The sequence below is a fragment of the Ascaphus truei genome, chromosome 1 (genome assembly GCF_040206685.1).
Source record: "Ascaphus truei isolate aAscTru1 chromosome 1, aAscTru1.hap1, whole genome shotgun sequence".
In the NCBI taxonomy this organism is placed as follows: Eukaryota; Metazoa; Chordata; class Amphibia; order Anura; family Ascaphidae; genus Ascaphus; species Ascaphus truei.
In genome coordinates this window covers 452,012,568-452,036,127 of record NC_134483.1, presented here as the reverse complement: position 1 = coordinate 452,036,127, position 23,560 = coordinate 452,012,568, and the positions used below count along the sequence as shown (strand labels likewise).

General features: G+C 41.7%; 1 protein-coding gene across 7 annotated transcripts in view; it reads right to left on the bottom strand.

Moving 5' to 3' along the window:
- The window catches only part of ZGRF1 (zinc finger GRF-type containing 1), a 95,197-nt gene that overhangs the window by 52,142 nt on the left and 19,495 nt on the right, over positions 1-23,560 (bottom strand). For all 7 annotated transcript variants that reach the window (XR_012804154.1, XM_075617044.1, XM_075617017.1 and 4 more), the window contains 6 exons: positions 15,824-15,923; positions 13,693-13,796; positions 13,177-13,297; positions 11,565-12,202; positions 10,667-10,805; positions 5,670-5,854 (listed from right to left, as the gene is read on the bottom strand). Coding sequence is in view for 6 of the 7 variants with exons in the window: in XM_075617044.1 (XP_075473159.1) it covers positions 5,670-5,854; positions 10,667-10,805; positions 11,565-12,202; positions 13,177-13,297; positions 13,693-13,796; positions 15,824-15,923 (1,287 nt within the window). In the remaining variant the exon portion in view is untranslated. The remainder of the gene's footprint in view (positions 1-5,669; positions 5,855-10,666; positions 10,806-11,564; positions 12,203-13,176; positions 13,298-13,692; positions 13,797-15,823; positions 15,924-23,560) is intronic.

Sequence of the window (23,560 nt, the reverse complement as noted above, 5' to 3'; positions counted from 1 at the left end):
AATCCCAAATATTCTAAAATATTATATGGCCTCCCATATGAAACAATATGGTTTATTGGCATTCTCCGAGAGGGGTCTATGCTTGGGTGGACTTGGAGAGTTCGCTCAAGAAACCGGTTGAGCTGCCCTCCTTGCTATGGTCAAGCTTAGGGACTGGGCTTGGGAAACAGTCTGAACCAGCAGTAATTGGGTTGACTTTGAAAATTTGGCAGATGGCAAAAAAACAAGTATAAGGTTATGTCGGCATCATTCAGGCTCACGCCCGTTTGATTTCCCTGGGTTCCTCCTGGGTTTTCCGGGGCAGGGTTTTGAAATTTGGAGACACAGAGGGATTTTGGAGGTGGGAGAGTTGTTAGCAAAAGACAAACTAATGTCGTTTGAAGAATTGATGGGAAAGTATGATCTACTCCAAATGGAGTTGTTTAAGTATATGCAGTTCTGGCATTTTATGCGGCAGGGTTTCTATGAGGAGGAATTTCCTAGATACACACGATTCGAAGAGTTATACAAAACAAAAAAGTATCAAAAAGGGATTAATATCATCTCTGTACCAGGGTTTAATCCCAAAAAAGGATATCCCATTGTCACGATGGACACCAACTTCATCAACACATTTACATTTCTGGGTACTTGATTGAATAGAACAAGTTGCAAAAAAAAAAAAAAAAAAAGCTGTGTGTGCTGTGCACGCGCATAGTAAGTGAAACTTCTTTGACTTTTGTCACAGAAATTGACTTATAACGCGCGTGCTCGGCCCACATGTGTCAGTCAGTGTATGTGTCAGTAAGTGTGTGTATGTGTGTCAGTCAGTGAGTATGTATGTGTGTCAGTCAGAGAGTGTGTATGTGTGTTTGTTTGTGTGTGTGTCAGTCAGTGTGTGCATGTGTGTCAGTCAGTGTGTGCATGGGTGTAAGTCAGTGTGTGCATGTGTGCCAGTCAGTGTGTGCATGTGTGCCAGTCAGTGTGTGCATGTGTGCCAGTCAGTGTGTGCATGTGTGCCAGTCAGTGTGTGCATGTGTGCCAGTCAGTGTGTGCATGTGTGTCAGTCAGTGTGTGCATGTGTGGTTTGGAAAGATACCCGGGCGCTATCTCTATGAAGCGTACATAAATATGTCAAAAAAATAAATATTATACAGCCTGGAAGCAATGTCTTTCGAGTTGTTCTCCTGTGACTCAAACCCCAGCAGGATCTATCCAGGATCCTTATGAACAAGGTGATACAAAAAGAAGATGGGGGAGCACAGTTAGTGGTATATCCGATACACTAGTCAACATCTTTTGAGCCTGAGGAAGTCCTGCTAAGGACGAAACGCGTTGCTCCACAAACCGGATTGGGACTTTTATTGACATATCCATTGGGACTAGAGGCTCAGTTTTAGCTCTCCATCCGGACGCGGAGGGAGAGATCCCCTATCACTATTGCCCTACCTTCCCCCAGTTTTTATTCGCCCTAGAGACCATTGGTTTCCTTTTTATTTTTCCTTTTTATTTCACCTTAACCCCTTCAATAAAGCTTTATCCTTTAGACTCCCTGTTGGCATCCATCCTTTCAATTCAGTTTTGCAGGAAGAATCCAAGGGAGAGACCAGAAGAGTAAAGGAACCACTACAAGTGTGTACGCACACTGGCCCGTGTGAGTATTAAGCTATATTGTGGTTTTTTTTAACCCCTATGTACCTTGAAAAACAGGCTGCATTAACATCATCCTTGCCAGTTGTTTACGGACATCTGACACATCAAGACACTTTGATACGAAACCACTCACACCGGCCCGTGTGAGTGTTTGTTCAGACCATTGAATTGCAGTGGTTTATCGCTATATTGTTCCATTATCCCCCCTGTATATCATAACTGCTGCATATATGTATTGACTGTACCACCTTTCCATTTTCACGAGGATAAATACCCTGAAAGTTGGAGGAATCAAGAAGAAGGGCAGCAACGACCGCAGAGGAAAAGACGCCACAAAGAAGAAAACAACTTTAAAGACACCTTGTTGGGATAGAACTTACACAAGGCCGTGTAAGTTTTCCATTTATTTATATTCTTCCCACCCATCTATACACATCATCGTCTGTACACCATCACTATATGGAGCCTGCCACATAGATTGGCGTCCACAATAGAGGTGTGTTTCACTATATTGATCACTAGTGTATCGGATATACCACTAACTGTGCTCCCCCATCTTCTTTTTGTATCACAGTGTGTGCATGTGTGTCAGTCAGTGTGTGCATGTGTGCCAGTCAGTGTGTGCATGTGTGTCAGTGTGCGTGCGTATCAGTCAGTGTGTGTGTCAATCTGTGCCGGTCAGTGTGTGAATGTGTGTCAGTGTGTGCATGTGTGTCAGTCAGTGTATGTGTGTGTGTGTGTGTCAGTCAATGTGTGTGTGTGTATGTCAGTCAGTGTATGTCTCTCTCTCTTTGTGTTGTGTGAATGTCTCTCTGTGTCGGTCAGTGTGTGTATGTGTGCGTGCATATGTGTGTCAGTGTGCGTGCGTATCAGTCAGTGTGTGTGTGTGTCAGTCAGTGTGTGTGTGTGTATGTGTGTATGTGTGTCAGTGTGTCAGTCAGTTTGTGTGTGTGTATGTGTGTCAGTCAGTGTGTGTGTGTGTGTGTGTGTCAGTCAGTGTGTGTATGTGTGTCAGTCAGTGTGTGTGTGTCAGTCAGTGTGTGTGTGTGTGTGTGTGTGTGTGTGTGTGTGTGTGTCAGTCAGTGTGTGTGTGTATGTGTGTCAGTCAGTGTGTGTGTGTGTGTGTATGTGTGTCTGTAAGTGTATGTGTGTCTCTCTTTCTGTGTCCTGCCCCCGCTCTCCTGACTCCCCCCACCCCAGGCGGAACTGCAGACCCGCGGCGGCTCTGTCTGAGTCTCTCCTCCCCCCTCCCCCACCCTAGGCGGAGCTGCGGCTCTGTCTGAGTCTCTCCTCCCCCTCCCCCACCCCAGGTGGAGCTGCGGACCCGCGGCGGCTCTGTCTGAGTCTCTCCTCCCCCCCCCATCCCCCAGGGAGACACAGCCACACCGGGCCCGGCGTATGTGAGGGGCAGATACCGTGTTTAAGAGGTCCCCCCACTCCGGCAGTGCTGCGCGGGAAGCGGCGCGCTCAACCCCCCGCTTCCCGCGTTACCGGAGCAGGAGCCGTGAGAGGTGAGAGGGCACGATAACGTGTCTGTGCATATGCTGACAGCGCAGCGGCCGTTAGCAATATCTTCTCGGTTACCCTTCATGATCCCGGGGCTCCTCTCCTCCTCCAGCCCCGGCGGCGCTCAGTCAGCGGGACACAGGGAAGGGGAAGCGGAGGTAGAGAAGAGGGAGGAGAGAGGCTGAGCAGCGGCTCCTCCTCTCACAGCCGGAGGACTTGCGGGCCGCCGTCTTAGTACACCCACAGCACCGGAAGCTCTGCGCCAGCCATCTTGGTATACCCATGGCAGCGGACGTGTGGGGGTAACGGCGGCTGTTAGGAGCGGCGCCGGCGATATGTCACAGCAGGCGTGGGGGGGGGGGGAGGGGGAGCCGTGACGTCACGTCACTTACGTTTCATTTTCGTCTCCATCTCTCCAGTTTTGCCCCATCAGAATAGGTGCCACTAAAGAAGTTTCACTTCAAAAAATTGTGATTTATTTCCTTAATAGACAAACACGTGACATCTGCAGAATACACTTAAAACAACACTTACTGGGATAAGGGAACTAAATAAATTGTCCTTGGAACTAAATAAATTGTCCTTTGCTTGCAAGTGCAAGAAATGCAGCCTTGGTATAAAGGTTCTGTGGCCAGATCACAAGTTGCTGATCTGATATCTCAGCCACTTCAAAGTATTTTGTGGAACTTCGTTAGAATTCGTAGAGTCACCAGGGCTAACGAATTCCGAAGTTTGGGGCAAATCCTTGGTTACGTTATTATTAACCCCTTCACTCCTGGACCAGTTGCTGCTGTGCTGGAACAAAGCCTTGCATCTTTACATCATAGATCAAAATTCAGGAATCACACTGGGGATACCTGGCGAGCCACAGTTATAGACTGGCCAAAGCTATCTTTAATATGTGGATCCAATCACCTCGTGGGAACAAAAAAAACCACCAATAGCCAGGTTGCCCACAGTTCATAAGACCGGTCAAAAAGGCTGTCCGGTATGCAAAGCGCCTGGGCACCCATGCCACTTAGCATACCTGGGATACACCCATACTTTGGCGCCGCTGCGTCTGATTCTTGATCCAGAGGTGTCAATAGCCTGTCATCTGTTATACCTCAGAATGCCGGCAGTGTATATATTATGGGTCTCTGGGTCTCTTCATGAGTGACACTCTTTTAGACAGGGAAATGCTAAATCAGCTAGATCCCTTTGAGGCTCAGTCATAAAAATACACCAGCTCGTTCACCCATATCACAGCTGGATGTCCACAGAATTCCTTTCCGTCTTACCAACATTCATCCTGCCTTACATTTAAGATTTGCAGTTTTTACACACTTTATTAAAACAACATGTTCAGTTTGCGTTATAACTGTAATTTTTATATGTATGCGCATGTGGTGTCTTACTGTACTTGCACCTCAAAAATCAGGTTTCTGGGTGCTTTCGTTCTAGAGTTAGTATTTCTCATTGAAATGCCGGCTTCTATACCGCCATCATGTGTCGGTTAGAGGGTATGGCAAGCAATGCATTTTGACTTTTAATATAGCAAGCAGGGAATGGCTTGCCAATGGGGGGAAAAACTGTCTGGGACAGGGCAAACACAGTAATGCATAGCAAATCAGTTTAACCCCTTCCTCCCCCTGTCACACCCATCCCATAAATATATGGACTAATGGTCTCTGGATTTCCAGACCGAAATAACAAGGGAGGCCTGGGAGGATATATAGGAGAATGCGTGTAAAACCTCTATATTGTATGTACGGTAACAAAAGAGAATATATATATATAACATTTTGTTACATTGGTATTACACCCCCAAAAGACTAAAGCTGATGTTCCCGGAGGCCTCGGATAGATGCTGGAGGGAATGTGGATAGGAGACCTGGCACATATCTGGTGGTATTGTCCAGTAATGCAGACATACTGGAAGACAGTTTTGAAATGACTTAAAGAGGTGACGGATATTAAGATTCCGTTAGATCCAACCTTAATTATTCTAGCCAAACCCATGGAAAATGTGACTCACTACACACTTAAATTGATTTTGCATATACTAACGGCGGCTAGATGCGCTGTAGCAGCAGCGTAGAAAAAGTCACTCTCGCCTCCAGAAGAGAAGTTATTAGAAGGGTAAATGAAATCCAATTAATGGAAAAACTCACCTCATTTTTGAATCACACTACAGGAAAGTATGATTGGGTCTGGGACCCCTGGGATGCTGGATAGGGGAGGGTCCCGGAAGGAGATAGGGTTTGGAGTGTTGGGTGTAGAATGTACTGTTTATAAAATGTTGTATGACATGTAATGTGACTGTTGATGCTTGTAAGAAGTCTTTCTTTTTTTGTACCCCCCCCTTCCCCATTTATGTTTCAAAACTTTAATAAAAATATAAGTTAAAAAAAGGGGCAAAAATAATTAAAACAAATGTAAATAACGCAGTATTATCTAATATTACACAACTGATTTCTTTAAAAAAATACATATAGGATTTTGAATGAAATGCTGCTTTAAGTATATATAGTTTTAAACAACCACATTACCTTATTTGGACCCTCTTTTTTCACCATGACAAGCTTTGCTGGCTGGCGATGAAGACAAAGGGGAGCACAGTTTTGTTTACTCTGTGCTTCCTCCCCCCTGGGTGAGGTGTAGAAGGACATGTCGGCTTTGGAGAGAGCTTTGTGCAGTCGATGCGACAGGTCGAACATCAATATATTTAAATGCTCTGCATATCATCAACACAAGAGAACAGGCATTAGGCATGTGATACGGCACGGTTTCCGTATATGAAAGTCAGCTTATGCGCTAAAAAAGCACCAATCTGTTACTGGGTGTTTCAGCTACCAGACGAAATCCAACAGTGTAACAAAGGTTGCGACAAGTACACATTGAGAAACAAGGTTGTAATAGGTAGTTATTGCATTGAATGGGCAACTACAGTAGTACACGTGAAATTTATGAAGCTGGCAAACAGTGAATTACCTAAATGATTACCCAAGGTCTACAAATACTTGAAACACCAGATTTCCAGTGGGACACATTTTTACATTCATTTAGTTTTATTGATATAAAAAAATACCCATAGCATATTTAAAAAGAAGCTGTCTTTCAAAAACACATCACAGCAAAATAATTTTCCTTTTAATCAGCGATGCCGCGAAACAGTATGAAGCACGCCAATGAGCTGCTGGGACTGCTTCCCCCCCCATCCCTCCCCCCCCCCATTGCGCATTGGCTAGTGCTTTTAATTTTTGATTTTGGGGGTTTAGGTTCTTGTTGTATACGATTGATTATTGTGTATTGTGGATATTCATGCTTTTGTATTAGGGTGACCATTGACTGCTATAGTTGCTTATCATGCCCATGTTATATGGGTATGATGTACTACTATGCGAATCAATGGGTAGAGGGTGGGTATAGTGGGTCCGGGGGGGTGGTTAGGCCTTCCGGGTGGGTAGCGGGGGATGATAGGTTAACCCTTTAATTACTATAGCGGTTATTGTATTGTATGTCTTTATTTAATATAGCGCCATTAATGTACATAGCGCTTCACACTAGTAATACACGGGGTAAACAAATAAATAAGAGATAATATAAATAACAGATCATGGGAATAAGTGCTTCAGACACAAAAGTAACATTAAGGAAGAGGAGTCCCTGCTCCGAGGAGCTTACAATAAAATTGGTAGGTAGGGAGAAATTACAGAGACAGAGGTAAAGCATTCTGGTAAGTGCGTCTGCAGGGGGCCAAGCTTTATGTATCATGTGTTCAGAATATCCACAGTGCTATTCATATGCTTCTTTAAGCAAGTGTGTCTTAAGGTGGGTCTTAAAGGTGGATAGAGAGGGTGCTAGTCGGGTATTGAGGGGAAGGGCATTCCAGAGGTGCGGGGCAGTCAGCGAAAAAAGGTTTAAGGCGGGAGAGGGCTTTATATACAAAGGGGGTAGAAAGAAGGCATCCTTGAGAAGAACGCAAGAGTCGGGATGGTGCATAGCGAAAAATTAGGGCTGAGATGTAAGGAGGGGCTGAAGAGTATAAAGCTTTAAAGGTGAGTGTGAGATGCAGGATTTGATCGGAAGCCAGGAGAGGGATTTCAGGAGGGGAGACGCGGAGACAGATTTAGGAAAGGGCAGAGCGATTCTGGCAGCAGCGTTAAGTATAGATTGTAAGGGAGACAGGTGAGAGGCAGGAAAGCCGGACAGCAGGAGGTTACAGTAATCAAGACGGGAGAGAATGAGGGCCTGAGTCAGAGTTTTGGCAGTCGAGCCACAGAGGAACGGTCGTATCTTTGTGATATTACGGAGGAAAAAGCGACAGATTTTAGAAACGTTTTGAAAGTGAGAGGAGAATGTGAGAAAGGAGTCAAGTGTGACCCCTAAGGTTATTAACCGCTAAGGTGATTAAGGGGCTAGGGGGCCATTAGATTCTATTTTAAATGTATTTTTTCTGGCAATGGAGGACCATGGCCCTGCAGTATGCTGACGAGGACGCCCTTCATAATGGCAGGGGTAAGTAGAATGGTTTTATTTACTTTATTTATGCTGGCTCGCTAATGTTTTGTTTAATAATGGGCAAATTATCTATTATCCATATCTGGATAATAGTTATTTTGCACATTACTGTACTGTATTTATTGAAATGTAGGCCATCTTTATTTATTTGTACAACATGAATGGTACCACAAGTCAGTGGGGGCCCACGGGACCACTCGAGGACCACCGGACACCCCTAGGGACGACCCGAGGACTCCTGCCGGTCTATGTTATCAATCGTGTGTTAAAATAAATAAATAATGTTTTTTTTTGTGGGGGCACAGGGTGGTTTGTGTATTGGTACTTACTACATATTTTAATACAAATGTATTTAATACAAATTTTAAGACTAGTGTAGATGAGCAGGGAGTCTCCAGAGCAGAACCGCGTTGATTTCAGGTCCGGGGACCCCCTGCTACCCGAGATACAGGCCCCGTTATGGGGTGCCGGTATCTCCTATGCATGTAAATGTCCTATGTCATGTGACCAGGACATTTAAATACATAGGAGATACCGGCACCCCATAATGGGGCTTGTATCTCGGGAAGCAGGGGGTCCCCGGACCTGAAATCAACGCGGTTCTACTTCCGAGACCCCCTGCTCACGTTCACTACTAATAAAATTTGAATTCAAAATAATTAATTTCCGCCGAGATATGCGCAGGGAGAGGCGACTCTCTCTCTGCAGCAGAATCAACTCGCCGGGTGAGCCCTTTTCAGACGATCGAGCATCTCGTTGCCGGCTACTTGCCATTTTTGCAAACGTTGCTATCACTGGTATTCGGGGCTTTCTGCATACCGTGATAGCAACTCTGTCAAAAATGGTGATTTAAAAAAAACTCTGGCGATTTTTTCTATCGGACTTTACTGCATGTGGCCCTAAATCTGCAAAGTGCTGAAGGAAAGAGGTGTTTAGTGTGCAGCAAAGCAGGACCTACCCCGTGGTCTAGTTTAACTCAGCAAGAGTAGTGTAGGTGGTTAAGTGTTGGTGCATAATTGGAGTTAGTCGTACATAAAAATTATATAAATAACGGAGAGGTTAAGGAAAACATGTTCGGGTTTTATAAAAGCAGGTTTTTGGTGAGCACACAGAGAAATGGAAACAGGAGGGAGAGAGGGATAGTATGACAGGCCCTAGACACTGCCAGGCTAGAGTATTGGGAGGTATAGACTAAGGAAGGAACAGCTTGCTCTGAAAAGGAGCTAAAGGATAAGTCACAACTGATAAAGCTGCTCTCGTAGGTAAACAGAAACTTACTTAAGATGATATATGGATTAGCAGTTATGCAAAATACAAGTAACAACAAACTATTAACAGCTAGTGAGAGTCACACATGCTACCCAGGAGACATCACTTCACTGTGTGCGTTTAAATTTATAACTTAACTCAGTATGTTGTTGGTTAGTCAAGTTCATATATTCTATGTATTCAAAGTTCTAGAAGTGTTTTGGGGGCGGAGGAGATGAGTGGGCGCCCCAGCTGCTCACATGTTTCCTCATATGAATGTCATGGGATGAACCCAAGACACCAAACAAGTCCCTTGGGTCCCAAGGGTTTACCCACCCGGGGAAAACGGAAATAGCGCTCATGCTGTTCTGACGGGTGAGTTATACCCAAGGGCATAGGAGTCAGGGTCTCATCCGAGCTCGACTGGCTCAGCTCAGGTTTCTGGTTCAGTTTTTTTTTCACCAAAGTTTAGTCACCCCCCACCTACCTCAAAGCTCAGGTCCTCCAAACTGGTCGATATATCTCTCAAAATGAACGGGTGAGTCTCCTGCGTGGTCATACAGATGCAGCGGCCATTATTCGAACAAATCACGGAGTCCTTTTCGTGTGCTCTGTTGTATTCCACGCAGCATTAACGTGGCCAATCACCCCAGGCACTCGTGTTTATCGCGGTTGCTTTGTTTGAATTTCATGGATTCTGTTTCATATTAGTGGCAGAAATGAATGAAATGCAATGTGTACAGTATTGTGCTACTGTGTCAATTTCAGTGTTTAACACTGTTTAACACTAAAATGCAATTTTCTGCACTCGCCTGCACTTGCGTCTTAATGCGGTACGGTTGGAAGAAATCCCGCGCCATGACATGGGTATTCCGAGGTATACAACGCGTAAAGTGTTCGAATAACGGCCGCTGCATCTGTATAAGGTGGCTGTATAAGGTGGTCTGCTACATTATGCGGGAAATTGTTTTATACAAGATGTCGATGACCATTTTATCGCATAATGTGAAAGGTTTCAATAGCCCGTTCAAGAGGATGGTAGACCTGACGAGCTATAAATGTAAAAATGTAGATATTATTCTGTTACAGGAGACACATTTCATCACAAAAAGTTTCCCGAAATACATGGATAACATTTTCACCAATGTTTCTTTGCCTCAGCCAAAGTCCAAAAAAGAGAAGTCATCCTATTCCATAATAGGTTTCCATTTGTGGTGGAACTAGCCATAAAAGATAAAGAAGGCAGATTTCTGATCTTGATTGACACTAGCTGGGGTCAATATCTAACGATCGCAAACATATATGCCCATGTGAGCAAGACCCTGTGTTCTTTTCATCATTCTTCAATACATTAAGTAAGGTATCCAAGGGTCAAGTGATTCTTTCAGGGGACTTTAATACAGTGTTTGACCCTGCTCTAGACAAGTCAACCCAATCTAAGTGCCCGAAGAAAAGGAAGGTATGGCGGCTCTCTTTAAAGGGTTAAAAGGAAATCAGATGTCGGACATCTGGAGAGAGTTGCAACCCAATGAAAAAGGTTACACATTTATTTCTCATCCTCACTCACGATATAGTACAATGGATTACTTCTTTATATCTAACAGATTGGTTCCAAAGATCTCCTCTACGAGGATTCATGATCAGATCATGCAACTATAGAACTAAGGTGTACTCAATTAAACCTAGACAGACCTGGAGCACACTGGAAATGGAATGAATCAATTATTAAGAGCGACACGCCGTTTAAAGATCTGGAATTGAACTTCAGAAGTCATACCTGTGAGAGATGCAGTGAAGACTTGTTTGTAGTGAGCGGATGATTGGAAAACAGCTGGTATCTTCACTTGTCTTTCAGGAAGGACTGCAAAGTGTACTGACTCTATGCTGGGAAAGCACAGCTCCAAAGAAGAAGATATCTGAAAAATCAAATGACAGCATAATATTAAGATATTATTCACCCACCATCAATATGAGAACTAATCAATGGGAAGGATGACAGTTATGTCTTTATGGACATTATCAAGGTGCAGTTCCCGCTGTGAGTCAGGTTGGGTATAAAGCCCTGAATATGATCTGTTGCATTAACAGTAAACTTAAGATCATCTTAAAACCAAATAATTCACATATATAAATATAATGGTAATTATAAAATGAATCATTCATGTAATGTTTGAATTGGTGAGAGTAGGTTGGCACGTCTCCTTCATAAAACTAGAATGCGATTTCCTGAAGAAAATGGTATTCTTGGCCAAATGCTCTAAACCCTGTTGTTTTGTTTATGCTTTCACTGTTCACTTCAGTGGGCAGTTTTGAAAGCAAAATCACTTTGGCAGTTTAGTGACTCTGGCTGTCTGATTTGTAAACAAATATACAAGAATAGCTGCAGGCTGGGAAAAAAAAACCCCAAAACAAAAACATTTCATAGTCGTTCCCCTGACACTTTCAAACCTGTGTAATCTTTCTTAATTTACGCCCAGCACTCAAAATACCGTATTCAGTAGTACCCCCATGCATTTGAAATGAAAAAGGAGTGAAGCCAGGTAATAGAACGAACACGCCTGTGGGGACTTGTGAACTAAGAGGGATTTAGCACTCTTCATTGAACATGTAAGTGACGTCCCTCATCCATATTCTCAAGGGGGAAGCGTGCAGAGCTTGCTCTGGTAGTTACACACCTGGCCATCTCCTGTTACAGGAGAGCGCAGACTCTGTTTCCTCATATGAGGCAGGGTACTATTAGTTGTAGCAAGGCGTTTGGTGAGCGGCTCCATCCATGAATCAGTATCTTTGCTGTTCTGAAGACCAAGCCTGTCTTTTAAAGAGCTTAGGTGAGCAGACCCTGGTGGGTTCATATTATAGCTCTGCCTCTCCTTTATTTCATTTGAGTCCTTTCCAAAGACACTCTCTGCACAGAAGTCGTTAGCCTCTTCTCTGTCCTTGGTGTTTTGGTATAAGGGGCTGCTGGGAGACACGTTTTGATACTTTGACCACTTGCTTGGTCTCCCGTGCGCAGTAATGTTACAATTTTCAGGTGGTTCCAATAAGCATGGGCCCTTAACACATCCCAAAAACATCTCGTCTCCACTGTCACTGGTCTTCTTGACAGGACACATCTGGAAAGATCTGCTAAAGTTACTCTCTGAGACGGGGCTGCAGCGTTGCTGCTCTTCACATGTATCATATACACAATCTCTGTGTTTCAAGCTGGAACACACAGCAGTTTCGGGTCTAGTCACTATAGGTGTACGCCTCTGAAGCCTGAATTGAAGTCTAGAAGCTCTGCTGTCCTCAATCAAATCAAACTCTTCCACTCCTTAAAAAAAAAAAAAGCATGTTTTAACAACGCATGCAACAAATATCTTAGCAATTCTATTATATACAATTATGTCAGTCCCAGGGAAAGTGTATGAAAGTGATTCCAGTTAAGCATGAACAGAAACATATATCATTAGACAACACTCATCCTGTAATCTCCACTGGGATATTCAGCCGTCTTTTTGTATGTTAGGTGAGACTTTGGATGTTCTGTACTCTACATGTATGCAGAACATTTCTTGTTGATCCACCAACCTGTGATGAACCTACACTTTTCAGGGTCAACATGTTTGGTAGGACCTTGCACTACCACACTAAAACATAATCCATTATATTAATATATTCTAACCAACAAGAATTAAAAGCAAAGATTCTAACTGTGAAAATCCTCAAGAATAGATCAAGTTAAATGTTGCAGTGAAAAACAAATCCTTTGTTATAACTTTATACATATTATGTGACATTATTAGACACTAATTAGATTATAAGCTCTTCAGAGCAGGTGCTCCTTTTCATAAATGTTACTTTTATGTCTGAAGCACTTCTCTCCTTTATATGTTATTTATATTATTTGTTATTTATATGATTGTCACGTATATTACTACTTGAAGCGCTATGTTCATTAATGGCGCTATATAAATAAAGACATATATACATACTTGTTAGATTTACTTTCCCTTTTAAATAACTGGTCAAGAAAGATTATATATGTGCAATTATTTAATACACATATCAGAGGCAGTGAAATGAAAAAGCAATAAAAATAATATATAAAAATGAATGGTGCAGGCGACACTAAGGAATCGAATACTACTTTGTGAGGTACAGTACTTTTAAATCAATCTCAATAATTGTGCAATACCAAATAAGTTCTTATTTTGCTGACCGAGTTAACGCCATAAAGAGAAAGGATTTGCGTTTGGGAATGTCATCCTGGTTTGCCAAGAAAAACATCTTAAGGAAATATCTTACTGTGGGGTACATCTGATGATTTTACACCACTTAACAGCATTCCAGTATCTTCATGCCTTGGCCTCAGGAAAAAGGGACAATCAAGATTTGATGGCATCTCGTGTTGTGTTGGCGGTTTCACCTAAAATGAGTCAGCAAGAAGCATAGAATTTGAGGTCTGTCAGACAGAAGCAGGCAGGGGGTGTAATCTGTAAAGGAGCAGTGTCACCTGCATGGTCACAACTCAACCATGTGAAAACTGCAAACCTTTACATTCTGCTCTCAATCCAATTGCTAAACTAACAGAAGAGAGGCAAGACGTCTACTTAGATTGCTCTGCAGGCTTTCATTTTGTCCATCTTCAAACAGCTAATAATTAAAAAATATCCAATATCAAAGTGCTACATACTATGTAACTTTTGTAAAGGAGAGTAAGCAAGGGGAGGTGTTTTAATAAATAACTACTTTTCAGCATGTTTACAAGATGGTCTGACTTAAGGGAACGTAACGTGAACTCAGATGGAGTAGTTAAAAAACCTGGTTTGGTTCCCTGGAAGACCACTGTGACAGCTCCCAATCACGGTCTGATTCCTGAGTGTCCCCAATCCTCTGAGGCAGGCGACATGCTACCGTTGATATCGCTAGAATGGGAGCAAAAGGAATGAACATCAGGAACCCAACGTGATAAAAAGAAAACACTAAATACTATAAAAGACTGAACAATTGTAGCATCTTTTTGTAAATACGCATACATACAACTGGCCCTGCTCAAGGAACTTGATGAATAATAACTTTAAAAAGTGGATACAGTATGTGGTTATAACCTCTTCTCCGTCAGGAAAACTGCAAAACATTTGACTGAAGTAAAAAATAAAAGAAAAAGGGCAAAATATCCCCAGGTACAAAAATAAATATAATTGTTAGAAAGGTTCCAAACAATGAATAAACCGTGTACATTCAATGTTGAATATATATATATATATATATATATATGTAAAATCTAATAACAAAGTTTTAATATCAATGAACAAGACAAATGGACACTCACAATTTGTCAATGCAAATAAGCATTGTATGGGTGAACCCATGCGCCAACATATAGCCTGCTCGCCAACCGCTTGCTCCGTCACATCAGACCTCACTGCTGCTGGTGTCACTCGGTAGATCGTCCCTCCGGCAACCCAAAAGATCCCTTGATGAAATCCGTTGTATCAGAAGAAACGCGTAGGGTCACGCCAATTGCCAGTAAGGGGAAGGTATTCCCTACATCGCACGCATTACGCAATACTGACTGAACTTGCTAGCAACCACAGGCTGCTCTTTTGGGTTGCCGGAGGGACGATCTACCGAGTGACACCAGCAGCAGTGAGGTCTGATGTGATGGAGCAAGCGGTCGGCAAGCAGGCTATATGTTGGCGCATGGGTTCACCCATACAATGCTTTATTTGCATTGACAAATTGTGAGTGTCCATTTGTCTTGTTCATTGATATTAAAACTTTGTTATTAGATTTTACACATGGATCGGGCGCTTTTCCTCTTTTTTTCCCTATAGATATTGCTGGGAGGTTGTTGACCCCAAGGAAGAAGCAGCCCGGACATTCTAATATCCCTACAAGGTTTTATCCCATCATTGGGTGAAAGAACATTTTTTGTAATAATTTTTATTTTTCATTGGTTTTATATACTTTTATTGTATTTGCATATTTTTTTCATATTTTTTACTCACATCCAATCATACATTCACCATCAGAGTCCTTACACCACAATTATCCTGTAAATAATCATTATTACAGGTCATCTGTGATGACTATTTTTGGTGATTTGTTTGTTACTGGGAGTCTGCTGTGTGGCTGGTTACTATCATGTGGCTGGTTACTATATATATATATATATATAGCAGTTTGAAAGAACCACAAGCACTCCGTCTGAATCAACACAATACTGGGTGCAAATCCTATAAAATAATTAAGACAATACGATACCGCATCAAGATGAAATATCAGAGGCAGCACTCCAAATGGTAATCAAAATATTGTATTGAATCAACAAGACAACAATATTTTGATTACCATTTGGAGTGCTGCCTCTGATATTTCATCTTGATGCGGTATCGTATTGCCTATATATCAGATTACAAAAAAGGGTCATGTGCTCAATGTTTACATTGAATGCACCACCTACAGCCACAAATTCTCTATTGCTGTTACTTCACATGTAAGGCGATTACCCCCACCTGGTGTTGTTAGAGGCAAACCTCACCTTTTTGTCTTGTTTAATGACCACAGCAAACGGCAGTTTATGTAGTCAATGCATTTTCACATTTGAAAGCAGATTAAAGAGACAAAATATAATGTATTTAACGCTTAAAGACTGCTGTATAAAATTGTCATAAATTGGTCAAAATACAAACAAAACATCTAGGGGATAATTTAATATATGCCAAAGTGGTGCATTCAGGCTATTCCATATTTCTAAGAAAATTCAGGAGTGCAATGTTTAGGTGGTCATTCAATATTTCACTGTAATTGAAAATTCCTAGGAGATGTAAACAGTAAACAAAATTATTAGAATGAAAATGTAAATGCAATTTCCAAGAAAAAAAAAAAAAGAAAAGTGGAAATGGAGCCTTTTGAGAAATATATAATGATTGGGCTGCATTCTACTTACAATTATTACGGTCATGAGGAACTGGACTTAGGTCTGATACTGTTTCAAAATTCTTATTGGAACCAAAGCACGCATCCTCTTCTGCACAAATGGTGGAAGGCTGAAAACAAATAAAACAAATCTGATATGGTTATAACATGCCGCTGGTCACTAAAAGAGACTTTGATGCTTATACAATAAACTCCGATGCTGTTGATCACAGCGAGATCGGTCAAAAACTCCCCTTAGCTCCAATGGGAGCTTATTGAATAAGCCCTTTAGATTTTGGCAGTGTACTATTTGAAAAGTAAGACACTGGTTAGAGCTAAAACTTCATAAATCCCTATGAGCAATAATCACCTATCAATGTTGGAAAGGTTTGTAAGAAAACATCACACCACGACTTAAAATCAATAACGCATTAGTCGATCCAATAGGCAACTGATAGATTCATACATATTTCCAAACTGTATCACCATAATCCTAAATATACTATGAAAAAAATATCTGTAAACCACAAGGCAGTGAGAAATCATGTTGGCTCATTGCTTTTATAGGCCTGTTATTATCAGTGACAAAAACAAACTCGAAACTTAATTCCAGCAGAATACAATTTTTTTAAACATAATTTGGTTTGAATCTTGACATCAGCAAAAACAAAAACTGTATTAAATAAAAGTTTACCACATGCCTTGGTTCTATCTTATTATTTTTTTGTAACACTTTATTTTTATTAAAAATTTCAAAAAAGGTATGGGGTAGGGGTACAGAAGGAAAGACGGGGAGGGGAAAAAAGGGAGGGGTAGCGCCATTGTTAGAAAATTACTTTCATTTTTATATAGTGCCACAATTCTTATTTTATACATTCTTTATCCTTAGGCACATCATGCTATAAACATTAACTGCCTCTAACAAACATTATATATATATATATATACGGATCAGAACATCCTCTATGTTTTCTTGTCCCAGAGCTCCTCAGATTCCTCATCTCACGGTTGTTCCTGTCTATCGTCCCAGGCCTCCTAACCTTACAGAATGTTTTGTTGTTGTGTGCTTAAGGAAATCCGTCAGCTTTTCCATTAGCTTGACCTCACCAATTCTCTGTTCTCTTTTTGACTGAGGGGTTGGTTTCCTCCAAGCCGCTGAAACACCACACCTAGCCGCCACTAATATATGGGTAGTTAATTGACCTATATGCAGATTTATGTTTTCTATAGGTTTAGATAAAATAAATATGGTTGGATTTAGGGAAATTTTGATCCCTTTAACCTCTTCGAATTAGTTTTGGATCAAAGCCCAGAATGGATTGATCGTAGGGAATAGCCACCAAATATGGGTCATGTCTCCAATCATACCGCAACCTCTCCAACATTGGTCTGATGTTTCTGGGAATATTTGTTTCAATCTTTTGGGTGTAATGTACCATCTATATACTATTTTGTAACAATTTTCCTTTGTAATAGTGCATATGGAGGTCTTTCCCGCATTCTCCCATATATTTTCCCAGTCGTCTCGAGATATTGCTACAGATGAGACCATGTCTATTCTAAAGCTTGCCTTAAACTAGCCCGGTTACATTCTGGATATGTGCTGGGTGTAACCTGGCTAGTTTAAGGCAAGTTTAAGGCATTGACTAATGACCCATAGGATTAACACAGCAGGCGTCCCTGGCAGTCCCATTCAGTTTGAATGGGACTGCCAGGGACCCCCGCTGTTAATCTGATGGGACATTAATCAATGCAGAAATGCTGGGTCTAGTTTAAGGCAAGTTAAAGGCATTTATCCAGCATGTACCTGGGTCTTTTTGGCGATTGCCACTGGTTTGTGTTAGAATAGTTGCAGTCTCTGCTGTATCTGGGGTTAGGTCCCTGTAGTGTGGTAATTAAACCTTTTTGCAATTCCCCCTTCCTACACATATCCTCAAAAAATAAAATAAAATAGAGGAATCCGCAAATTATTTTCCTGCAACGATACCGATAATAAAGTGTGTGATCTGTAAGAATCTGAAGCCCTCTGTACCATCAAACTCATATTTCAAACAAAATTCGAAGAATTTCAAAACCTTGCCTCTGTATATCATATTTCCTATATATAGTATTCCTTTTTCCTTATATCTATCACATGCTCTTGTGTTATATCCCGTGCCAAACCTCAGATTATCAAACAGGGGCATCATCCTAGAGGGTGTCTTAATAAATTGGTATTTAGTTCTTGTTTTTTGGCATATGTTTAGGGTAAAGTTAACAACTGCTGTATCGGTTTGTGGTTTGCAACGGTTATCTTTTCCTGTCCATAACAGGGCAGGGAGATATGCTGGTTTATTAAATGCACTTTCCAAGTCTACCAATCCACAAATCTTCGGTTTTAAGTGCCAGTATATGATCTGTCTTAAGCTGCGGCCACGCTAGTGTGCGGTGCTTGCTGCTTTTACATACATAAATCTATATGTGTAAGTCCCCGCTCACGCGGTGCGTGCACGCTCACTCAAGCTTGGCGCTTGAGTAAACAAATTTTTTTTTACTTTCAAGCGCGCTCAACTTGCCCACAATGCCCCCACGTGCGCTTGCGAAATAGCCAGGACACCCGCGCTCATGCTTAGACAGTTGGTGACGTCACCGCTCTCAAGTATGAGCGCAGTCAGCGCCAGCGGGGCCGCAGCCTTAGATGTGTTGCCAGGTAATATTTCCTAATGTGTGGAACAGCTAGTCCTCCCTCGTCCCTTGTTGAGAACATGACTGATTTAGTTACTCTCGGTTTTTTGTTTTGCCAAATGAATTGCATAATTTGATTCTGTATATCTTTGGTTAATTTGAGGGGTACTATGATTGGAAGAGTCTGGAAATAATATCATATTCTAGGGAGGATGGTCATTTTAACTGACGTAATGCAGCCTAGCCAGGAAATTTGGTGCCCCTTCCAAGTCTGGAAGTCCCTTTTAATTTTGGCGAATAGTGAAGGATAGTTGTGTTTAAATAAAAACTTGTAGTCCTAGTTAGATTAATGCACAAATATTTTTGCTTTGAGCCTGCCACCTGTAGTCGAAGTCCAGTTTTAGGAGTTTCTCGTCATGCTGCTGTCAAGTCAGGTTTTGCTTCACCCTTACTTGTATTAATTCTGTAGCCTGCTAGTTGTCTGAACTCTCCCAGTTCTGTGTGTAGGTTTAGAATTGATGTTTCCTAGGGGGTTGTTTAGGGGGTTTCCTATCATTAGAATGATATCATCCACGAATAGGAGAGCTTGTAGATATTATTTTCTGTTTAACTACTATGTATATTGGGATTGCTTCTTATTGTAGCAGCCAGTGGTTATATTGACAAGGCAAACAATAAGGGAGACAAAAGGACACCCCTATCTGGTTCCATTTTTTATTATAAATCTGGAGGGAGTCTCCTCCTGGGATTTTAAGGGTTGCAATAGGATATTCATATAGGGCAAGGACTCCTTTTAAAAATGGACCTTTAAAAAGAAATTCTTCCATGGTCTTATTTAAGAAACTCCACTTTATTCAATCGAATGCTTTTTTACGGTTGAGACAGAGTAGGATGACCTCATATTTGGGGTTAGCTCGGTTAATGTAACTATCACACTTATAATTTTCCGGGTATTGTCTGATACCTAATAAACACACAAATACCCAGCAAGCTCTAAGGCAGGGACGCGTAAACTTTTTTTGCTGCGCCCCCTCTGCCTCTTCTGCTCCGGTGGTGCGCCCGCCCCCAATACCTTGCGCGGTGGGTTCATGTGACGTCACGTGACCCGCGACGGCATTTGACGGCACTTCACATGACCACGTGGAGTCATTTCACGCCGCGTTGCCATGGACACGAGTCATGATGCTGGCAGAGACAAGGTAAGTTTAGAGTTGTAGGGGCCTCACGTGATCCCCCGACATTTAATTTAAATGCCTTGGGGGAAGAGCAAAGGACCCCTGCAACGCCGCACCCTCCTAGAAAAATCTCCCCAACCCCAAAAATTACCACACACACACACATATGTGTGTGTCAATTGGAGCGATAGTGGGCGTGGCTAAATGTATACAACAAAAAACAAAGAAGCCCAAAGCTACATCCAATATGACAAAAATACACAGTGAAATACCTATATATCTCTTGAAAAAGGGTCATTTATTTAAACCCTTTGGCCAAAGCGTTATAAGCCTGCTAGCCACATCAAGGCATGACCATTAGGCATGCAGCTGGTTGTGACAGATCCAATGCGATCATTCTCCCTCTAATTATAGAGGTAAATAAGAATTTTAATCAGTTAGTGTTAGGTCATGCCTTGATTTGGCTAGCAGGCTTATAACAGTTTGGTCAAAGGGTTTAACTAAATGACCCTTTTTCAAGAGATATATAGATATTTCACTGTGTATTTTTGTCATATTGGATGTAGCTTTGGGCCTCTTTGTTTTTTATTGTCTGATACTTGTCTCTCACATAAACCCTACCTGGTCGTTATTTATTAAGCGGGGAAGGATTTGGTTGAGTCCATTCTCAAAAATGTTACAATACATTTTTTAATACAAATTTAACAACGATATCGGTCTACAGCTGCCGCAGCAAAGTGGATATTTACCTTCTTTGTAAATCACTACAATGTTTACTTTAGCCATTTCGTTTGGTATCTTTTCACCCTTCAAAAATCCATTGTTTAAGTCCACTAGGTATGGAATCAACGGCTTTGTATATTTTTGTAGCATACGTTTGATATCCCATACGGCCCTGGGGCTTTTGATGTTTTTAGGGACGTTATTGCTTCCTTTCTATTCCTGTAATTTTAGCATTTAATTTAATATGATATTCTTCATTTAATTTTGGGAGGTTGCAATTCCTCAAGTATGTTACTATTTTTTCTGAGCACAGATGTTTCCAAATCATACAGTTTTGAGTAAAAGTTGTGGCATTCCCTAGCTATGGGGAATGGGTCGTATAGAGATAGGTCGTATAGGGATGGGTCGTATGTTGTCTCAGCATTTTTTATTTGATAGCAGAGGTATTTGACTTTTGTTTTCTTCCTCTAATTTTGGTTGACAATAGTCTATCAGCCTTATTGCCCTTAGCGTAATAAGTTTGTCTTGTCCATTTCGGGGCCTGTTCTATATCTTCTAGTTGTAGTCTTTTAAGTTCCTCTTTTGCCTGGTATAGGATTTTCTTTCTTTTTTTAATGTTCTGCTTCTAGCGAAATAATTTTTTTCGTCAGCGACTTCTATCTCTTCCTATGTGAGACTATGGAAATCAATTGTCCCCTTATTGTGGCCTTATGGGCCTCCCAGAGTATACAGTAGCTGTGGATTTCACTGAACCTTAGTATCGCACAGCAGATGCTAATGCCAATAATTGACTATGGAGACATAGTATATGGCTCAGCACCTCAAACCCACCTTAGCAAACTTGACACCCTCTACAATTCAATTTGTCGTTTTGTTCTCCAATGCAACTATAAAACACATCACTGCGAAAAGCTCAAAGAACTAGATTGGTCATCACTCGAGTCTAGGCGCAAAGTTCACCTTTCCTGTCTTGCCTTCAAATTCTTTATGGGCAAGCTACCCAGCTACCTGAACAAGCTCCTCACCCCTACCACATGCAGCACCTATCACCTGAGATCAGACTCCAAAAGACTGTTCATGGTCCCAAGGCTCAACAAAGTATCCGGCCGCTCCTCCTTCTCTTACCGTGCACCCCAAAACTGGAACAACCTACCAGAGACTCTTACATCCACCACCAGTTTAAGTTCTTTCAAATCTAAGGCTGTCACACATTTTAATCTGGTCTGTAACATACACCCATAATATATATATTATCTTTAACTGTGCACGCAGTGTCTTGTATATATTGTATACCCTGCTCATTTATGTAACTGTATTTGTAAACATGTATTATTTGTCTTAACTCTGTGCCCAGGACATACTTGAAAACGAGAGGTAACTCTCAATGTATTACTTCCTGGTAAAATATTTTATAAATAAATAAATGTATGTATATCTTTATTTATATAGCGCCATTAATGTACATAGCGCTTCACAGTAGTAATACACATAACTTAAATCGGAAAATAAATAAATAATAATAATACAAATACCACATAATGGGAAGAAGTGCTTCAGACATAAAAGTTACATTTAGGAAAATGAGTCCCTGCTCCAAAGAGCTTACAATCTAGTTGGTAAGTAGGAAGAACGTACAGAGACAGTAGGAAGGTGTTCTGGTAAGTGAGTCTGCAAGGGGCCAAGGTTTATGTATGAGGTGTATAGTATCAGCCATGGAGCTGCTCATATGCTTCGTTACGGAGGTGTGTTTTAAGATGGGTCTTAAAGCTGGTGTAGAGAGTGTGCTAGTCGGCTATTGAGGGGAAGGGGATTCCTGAGGTGCGAGGCAGTCAGTGAGAAAGGTTTAAGGCGGGAGAGGGCTTTAGATACAAACGGGATAGAGAGGAGACATCCTTGAGCAGAACGAAAGAGTTGAGATGGTTGTATAGCAAGACATTTGGGCTGAGATGTAAGGAGGGGCTGAAGAGTGTAAAGCTTTAAAAGTGAGGAGGAGAATTGAGTGCGAGATGCGGGATTTGATCAGAAGCCAGGAGAGGGATTTCAGCAGGGGAGACGCCCAGACAGATATAGGAAAGAGTAGAGTGATAATGGCAGCAGCGTTTAGGATAGATTGTAGGGGAGACAAGTGAGAGGCAGGAAGGCCGGACAGCAGGAGGTTACAGTAATCAAGACGGGAGAGCATGAGAGCCTGAGTCAGAGTTTTAGCAGTCGAGCAACAGGAGTATCTTTGTGATATTGCAGAGGAAAAAGCGACAGGTTTTAGAAACGTTTTGAATGTGAGAGGAGAATGTGAGGAGTCGAGTGCGACTCCTAAGCAGCGTGCTTGGGCTACTGGGTGACTGATCGTACTTCCAACGGTAAGGAAGGAAGTAGTAGGGCCAGGTTTGGGAAGATGTATGAGGAGCTCTGTTTTTGCCATGTTAAGTTTAAGGTGGCAGAGGGCCATCCAGGATGATATAGCAGAGACACATTCAGAAACTTTGGTTTGTACAGCAGGTGTAAGGTCGGGGATTAAAAAGTAAATTTGTGTGTCGTCAGCATAGAGGTGATATTTAAACCCAAGAGATGTTATTAGGTCACCTAGAGAAAGGGTGTACAGAGAAAAGAGGTCCCAGGACAGAGTCCTGGGGTACCCCCACAGAGAGATCAATAGAGGAGGAGGTGTTAGCAGAAGAGACACTGAAAGTATGATGGGAGAGGTAGGAGGAGATCCAGGATAGAGCTTTGTTCTGAATACCAAGAGTATGGAGAATGTGAGAAGAGGGTGGTCCACGGTGTCAAATGCTGTAGAGTGGTCGAGTATTATGAGCAGAGTGTAATGACCTTTGGCAGCATGGAGGTCATCAGTTATTTTAGTGAGGGTAATTGATGTGGGTAAAGCGTTAAATCCTTTTTCAGACAATTGATTATGGTGTGTTGTGGGTGTTGTTGCCGTTACCAATTGGAACATTTTAAGATACGATTGTTAACAATGTGGTACTTCTCCCCCCTCCCTCCCCCTTACTACATCCCACCCCTTTTTGCTGTTCTAAAAATCTAATAAAGTTCAAGTTACAAAAAAAAGAATTGTGCTGTGTCGAATAGAAGGAATAATCCCTTTGACCCTTATGTTTCAAACGCCAAATATCAAGAAGGGAACTCTTTCATTATTAACCTAAATTTCTTAACCGTGTTTTGGGAAGTTCTCGAATTACTTTGGTTAGCAG